The 7,741-nt window shown below is 27.4% G+C and overlaps 1 protein-coding gene across 1 annotated transcript; it reads right to left on the bottom strand.

Moving 5' to 3' along the window:
• Nucleotides 1-4,826: 4,826 nt before the first annotated feature.
• LOC145121495 (protein FAR-RED IMPAIRED RESPONSE 1-like) lies at nt 4,827-7,045 on the bottom strand. The gene is made up of 6 exons (XM_079057232.1): nt 6,793-7,045; nt 6,285-6,481; nt 5,643-6,030; nt 5,461-5,525; nt 5,041-5,165; nt 4,827-4,986 (listed from the first exon to the last, which is right to left on the bottom strand). The coding sequence occupies exons 1-6, from the start codon at nt 7,043-7,045 to the stop codon at nt 4,827-4,829; spliced, it is 1,188 nt and encodes a 395-aa protein (XP_078913358.1).
• Nucleotides 7,046-7,741: the final 696 nt, after the last annotated feature.

A 7,741-nucleotide genomic window follows, 5' to 3' on the forward strand; every position in this document is an offset into this window, starting at 1 on the left:
ATTCAAGGATACACTACTAAATAATTATTTGAGTATAATTATTTTACATTATAAAGTACACTATTAAAAAGTAATACATACAGTTTCAAGTACAAGAGAACACTACTACACTATACGTAAACTAGTAAATACAGGGTCGTGAGGCACTACTTCAATTGTACCCCTCGGGGTACGGGTCTAAGTCATATACAGTATAACCAGAGTCTCCTGGAGGGAGAGTGTGACTTTGTATATAGTTAGGCCGCACCTAAGATGTTAGCTATAGTTAGGCCGACATGCCTGGGGTGACAAATGTCATAAATCCGACGCCTGAAGAACGTCGTAGAAGCCACTATTCAGTTTACCATGGTTATATGAAACTCACAACAGTATTAACTAAAACATTAGTTTACGGGATTAACACTACTTCAGAGGTTTTATTTATGTAATGAAACTACAGTACACTAGTATACACTACAGCTGTTGGATTCCAGACACTTATACAATAATTTTTTCATACAAACACTACTACAGACACTACTAAAGTACACTACTTTTCTAGTACAGAGTATACTGGTACAACGTATAATTTCAAGAAAAATTTATGACATAGTTTTATTTATTAATAAGACTACAAATCACTATTTCAGATTACATCTTACTATTACAGAGTACAGTTCACTATCTCAGAATACAGTAACTACATACATTTTGGGCTTAAGGTATCAGACTACATCTAATTTACTAAAGAAAATATTGGATTTTCTGGAAGTACACCATAACATTTTCAAAGAACGAAGACAAGCTTTCAATCTCAAATACATACTTATGAACTCACCAACTTAAATGTTGATACACTTTGAAAACCACTTGTATTCTCAGAGAAACCGGTAGACAGATACACCCACATGTTTTGAGAAGAAAAAGCTTTACAGAGTCACGTCTTTTATATTTTTTTATAGACTTTTGATGTCATACAAATCATGTATCGGACAGATGTAAATACTTCACTTTATCAATATGATGGTTGTGGTTGCTTTGATTCCTATTATACGATTGTTGTGATACTGTACATGACGTCCTTCACCCCCGAACGTTTCCGCCGTTTCAGTTTGGGGGTGTGACAAAAGCTGAGAAGACAAAAGGAAATGATGGAGGTGGAGATAAACAAGGACAAGTTGAAACTACCGAGGCAAATAAAGATGAAGGTGGAGATAAACAAGGGGGAAAATTTGAGAAAGGAAATGCAGATGACAGATGTAAATTGATGATTAGGTAATAAGTGAACATAATAAGATTGATTATTCACAAGTAAATAAGACAATATATTAATAAATAAATAAAAGATAGTATTACTTGTTCATAAGTAACAAATATGCATTACTTATTCATAACTGAATATATTATAATGCTTACATTGATTTTTTTGAATAACACACTTTTCATATATGAATAAGTAAATGATTGAATTATTTTTTTCATAAGTAATGTTATGCATTACTTATTCATAAGTGAATATATTAAAATATTTATATTCATTTACGAATAATAATGCAATATTTTGAATATAGATATAATATCCATATATGATGTGTATCTTTTAGGCAAGGGGAAGTGTGAAGATGAAAATAAAAAAGGAGGAAAAGTTGAGAAGACAAAAGGAAATGATGGAGGTAACAATTTGAAAAAGCATTTGAAAATCCATATATGATTGGAATGATCAATAATCATATATGAATAAAATATAAAACAAAGTATATTATAATTAACATATAATTATTTATATGATTCAATATTCATATATGCTTTGAATTTTGAAAGTAATAAAAAAGGGATTGAAGTTGAGAACAAAAAATCAGGTGATGGAGTAGACAATTCACTAATTAATTATACTTAATATATTACATTAAAATTTATATTTTTCATAGTATATTAAGATATTATGTAAGTTTTCTAGCAGGTAAAAAATCAAAAAATGAGGATAATATTAATCTAAGCTTTAGTCTAGGTCTCAGTCAAGATTCATATCAAACTTCAAGTAAAAAATCTAATGAATTTTCACCAAAAAAAACCACTTACAAAGAAACAAATCAAGGAAGGCCATTAGAGGGTTGTTATAAGATTATCAAAAGAACATGTTCTTAATCCAAATCCAATCTTTGTAGCAATTCCTATAGAAGAAGGACCATCAAAGCATGATCCGGATGAATCAAGACCGAAAAAGCCTGCTGATCCTTTCAAATCACCTTACAAATATAGGATAATAGACACAAAACCTAAGTTGACACATTAGGAGAGTATTGTATGTGAGTGGTTGTTCAACTTTCAAGGTAATACATTGTAAGTAACTTTATTTTGTAGGTCTATTCATATATGATTATATATTTGTGGAGATGTGGTTATCCAGACAAAAATATGGTCAGGTAAAACAAAGAGCATTTATGGAAATTCTACATGGAAACACAGAGATTTTTGCAGAAGTTTTAGACACTTGGGCTAATTTACTTAGCCACCAAGAACTAGGAAGAGATGTCGGAAATTCACCATGCATACTTTTCTTAAATGTTGAAGTTTCTGTAAGTTTGTGTTCTAACATTAATTTCTTCTTTATTCGTAAATGAATATAGCAGTATGATGTATTCATTTATGAATATTAAATTTATTTAGTATCATTTAAGATAATTATGTATAGGCAATAGAAATTCACATATGATTATAACAAAACGATGTATTTATTTCTGAATATAAAAATAAAAAATAAATATCTTTAGTATTCATTTATGATTAATATACTAATATGACGTATTCATTTATGATTAACAACTTACTAATCCTTTAAAGTTATTTTGGTTATAGGATGCTTATGTATCTTCAACATTGTATGATGAAAGAAAGTACGAAAAATTCAAGGAGAACTTTCATGATAGCACTGATGGGTACAAAAAAATCTTGAACATAAAAGATATTGACATGGTAATTTAATTTAACTTTTTTATATATATTTTATCAAAAAAATACTTACCATTATATACATAAAAAATATGTATTCTTTCCAGTTGTTAGAAGTGATCACATTTATGTGATTGTCTTCAACTTAAAGAAACCATAAATTGAAATTCCAGACAACAGTGCAGTTGTGGGGGATTATGAAGGAAAATATGGAGTACTATTGAAACCTTTGGTAAGTATCCAATTCACAATAACGTATCAGAATCACTTTATTACATATCTAACTTTTATTTTATTTAATGACCAGAAAATTTTGTTTGTGATATAATTTAAACAAATAAACCATCCAAGATCCAATGTCATTTCAAAAGAAACTATTATACCAAAATGACTTGAAATGCCATGGAGAACAGTTAAAAATAAAGTTGATTGTGAGGTCTTTGCAATGAGACATATAGAGACCTATATGGGACAACCAATGTCAAGGTGGAAACCAGGTCTTTATAAAGAAATTACAATTCAACAAACTACTTTAGAAAACTGAGGTAAAGGTATGTGCATCGAATGTTAACTTCTGAAATTAACATGTTGAAGGCTAATGTGTTGGATCTTGTTGAAAAATATCAAAATGTGGAATTCACAGTGCGTATCGCTCATGCATATAAGGCTATGAAAACAATTCAAAAAAGGTTAAAAGAATATTGATGATTGTTTGTCATGAAGTGTGATGGCATGGGAGAACAGTTTGTGATGAAGTTGAAAGCTTTTGGAGAACATGTAAGATGGTTTTGTGAAACAAGTTTGTGAACAAGTTTAAAATGGTTTGTTAAGTGTTTTAGAACATCGTTTAAATAGTGTATGAAATGCTTGTGAACATGTTTTATTATTTTGTGTTGAATGATTTTGTAATAGAAACATGTTTGATTATTTTTGTTAGTTTTTGATATTCAAATATTTTAAAAGTTTATGATAATGTTTTATAAACAAGTGTGATTTTTTCTGATAGTTTTCAACTTTATTTCTGTTTATATCATAAATGAATACCAATATGATATATATTCATTTACGATTAATATGTAAATAATAAGGTCTTCAATCATAAATGAATACAAATATGATGTATTCATTTATGATTAAGATATGAATAATATGTAAATTTAACAAAGTTCACATATAATATTACTTATTCAATTAATAATCAAATATCATTAATACATCATATTTGTATTCATTTATAATGTATATATTTATGATAGTTTTCAATTTTATTTATGTTTATTCATAAATGAATACCAATATAATATATCCATTTACGTTTAATATGTAAATAATAACATCTTTAATCATAAATGAATACAAATATGATATATTCATTTATGATTAAGTTAGTAAAAAACAAATTTGATATATTCATTTATAATTAACATTTATTTCACATATGAATTTTCCATATAAATATAAATGCCTTAAGTGGTAGTTTCTGATAAATCCATAATGACATAAGAATATTGTATTATCCGTACATGAATGTTATTATTTACGATTACTACCTATATATATATATATATATATATATATATATATATATATATATATATATATTTACATAAAAAAACAAAAAGCCTATATGTCTTTTGTTGATTGAGCAACTATAATTCTTACTGGACATATACGTAAATTGTGAGGAACTCGTTCTCTACATTTTGGACACATTCAATGTTCTTTTTTAGAATTAACATATGTTGTTTCACCTACACATGGAATTCATTCCAGAACCTTTATTGCTTTCAACTTGCGGAACATGAATATTAATCTCTTCTAGAATAGGAATAGAAACACTCATAAGCTTGCATACGACTTCACCATCCGTCTTGCTTTTCAATCCACTAGAAGTACAATCATTCGAAAATTCCTTCAACAACATCTGCTTTTTTCTCAACAAACGAAACTAATTTGTTTTTGTCATCTCTTACAATATCTAAATGTGATCCAAAACTATAATACGAATCATTGACTAGCTTCACATTCTCACGATCCCCTGAATCGGATTGATGAGAACTAAAACGATAACTTCTTGATATCACATCCTTTATCTATCTTTTCATAATGTACCATTCTGGAATTTCTTTAACACCACATCTCATCATTATTGTGAAAGCATGTCTACATAAAACATTCATACGGTTGAAATGTTCACAATTGCAACCTATTTCTTTCTCTTCAACTTTTATTCCATCCTGATAGAAAAACATAATAAAAAAATAAAAAAAGAATTTACACAAAATTTACACATTTAAAATCATATATAAATACTCATATTCATATATGAATATTACATTCCAGTCATATATAATAATTCATATTCATATATGAATAATCATATATAAATATTCATATTATAAATATTCATATAAGAAATTAAATTTATACATAACTTGTTCTAGTTTTAAGATGATCAGAATATTCATATATGAATATTCTCATATTTATATATATAAACATCACATTAGTCATAAAAAACTATTAAATTGCCTTGAATTCATTTTTAAATTCGTTTTTGCTGTTGTTGTGTTGCACATTGTAAACTTCCCACCCATCTTCAATACCAACAAAGGAGTATGTATAGAAAAACTTTGCTTTATATATTTCCTTTTGCACCTCAAAAAATAATATACTTGTATAAAGTTTTGATGCTTATAGTTCTATTTCTCGACGTGTCAACATTTTATATGATGCTTTGTTTGTTGTCTTATCAAGCTCTCGTTGAGTATTCATTTGCTTTTGCATGACGGTGTCGTAATTCATCATGAAATTCAAAAGTAAATTCCTACTTTCTGAGTAGGTATTAAAGAATGAATACATATTGTTTGACCTCGACGTAGTCTTTATCAACCCATACATTGGAATATCGTTAAAATATCCAGGTGTCCATGAATCAAGTTTTGTAAACATGTCTTTAAACCATCTCGTGTCTTCAAGATTAAATTCCTTCATAAGTAAACCCCACTTCACCTCAAAGGCATCATGTTTCATATTCATGTCCCAAACAAGCTTCGAGAATCTTTTTTTAAAGTCTGTGTTCGTAAATAAATAATCTGATATCTGTATTAAAACAAAAATAAAATAAACTTCTATTTTTATTCATAAATGAATAAATATTAATAACTAAAATAATAATAAATATTCACAAATGAATATACTAGTATTTGAAAAATTACTATATTCATCAATGAATAACTAATTATTAATAACTAATTATTATATAACATATTTGAAATATATTAAAATAATACATTGTTTTTCAACTTCCTCATTGTATGCCACATACATAATCAATGTTTTGAATTAGGAAACACATTCTCAATAGCTTGTTTTATTGCCGCATCTTGATCCGTTAAAACTTGTGTTGATTCTTTCCAATGATTTTTAAGAAACGCTTTAAGCAACCAAGAGTAGGAGTCAATGCTTTCATCGCTTAGCGACCCCGCTCCCAATAGTAACTGGTTTTTTATGATGATCAATGACAGTAAATGGAACAAAAACCATTCGTTACCTGTAACACAAAAAAAATGTTCATTAAAGTCAAATTTTGATGTATTCATAAGTGAATATAAAAATATTCATGTATGAATAGAGTTACAGTATATAATAATAATAATAATAATAATAATAATAATAATAATAATAATAATAATAACAATAATAATAAAACATGAAAATATAAATATATTAAAATAATTTCAATATTCAAAACTGAACATTAAACATAAAGTTAAAATATTCATATATGAATAAGCTATAAAAAACTAGATAGAATAACTTACTTGTTGGTTCGGAAAGTCGCATCAAATAAGATAACATCACCAAATTCAACATAATATGCCTTTTGCATTTCATCACCCCAAAGCATAGAGTACAAAACATCATCTTCACAATTAAACTCAAATGAGTAATTTGGATAGTGAGCTCGAAGGTCATTCATTGTGTTTACTATCAACTGCGCATCTTTATAACTTGTAACCCTGTTGATATCTATCCTTAAATTTTTATTGTCAACTACTTTGAGCTTTACAAACTCATACCCTCCTCTCATAGTTTCCCTCAACTTATGAGCCATAGTTAGGCCTTTTTTAGATGTGGAAGCACACACTATAAACTCTTTTTATGAATATAACATTTGTTTCGCTTTTTTTAGATCACTTCTTTTCTAATGTTGATGGTTGTGAAGTTCATCAAATTGAAAAACTTTATAATCTGGAGTTCCATACATAGATTCAAATATAATCTTTGCTTGACAACCAATAACTCTTGAATTTGAATTTCTTTTCCTCCTAACACCACTTGTACCTAATGTGTCAAAAGATTTCTTTTCTGTTTGCCACCACGATTACATATAACATGTTTCTTATTTATAATCTTATTATCAAACCTTGTTTGTGTGCTCAGTCTCACATCAAAACCACCAATTTCAGCATACTCAAAGTACATTTTGATTGCCAACTTTAATGATTTGAAGATTAAACCTTCAAATGGAATAAATTGAATAGGTACATCTGACTTATAGACATGTTCTCCAATTACATTACTAAAATCATCTACCGAACTCGAAGATTCTCCTGATAAAAAATTGTAAAATCTAAATCAATCTAGTGACACTTTATTATAATCAATAATAAATACAAACACAATATTTATTCACATATGAATAAACAACAATGTTTATTAATGCGTAAATAAAACAATCATATATGAACACATGAAATTCACATGATTCAAAAAATATAAAATAAAAATAGCACTTATTCATATATGA

The sequence above is a fragment of the Lactuca virosa genome, chromosome 6 (genome assembly GCF_052849685.1).
Source record: "Lactuca virosa cultivar CGN04683 chromosome 6, Lactuca_virosa_CGN04683_v6, whole genome shotgun sequence".
Lineage (NCBI taxonomy): Eukaryota > Viridiplantae > Streptophyta > Magnoliopsida > Asterales > Asteraceae > Lactuca > Lactuca virosa.

Coding starts and splice junctions, on each gene's coding strand:
- LOC145121495 (XM_079057232.1), bottom strand. CDS start 7,045: ATGGCTCATAAGTTGAGGGAAACTATGAGAGGAGGGTATGAGTTTGTA. Junction 6,482..6,792: donor GGCATATTATGTTGAATTTG/GTGATGTTATCT, acceptor TTTGTGTTACAG/GTAACGAATGGTTTTTGTTC. Junction 5,166..5,460: donor AATTTAAAAATGAATTCAAG/GCAATTTAATAG, acceptor TTTTTCTATCAG/GATGGAATAAAAGTTGAAGA.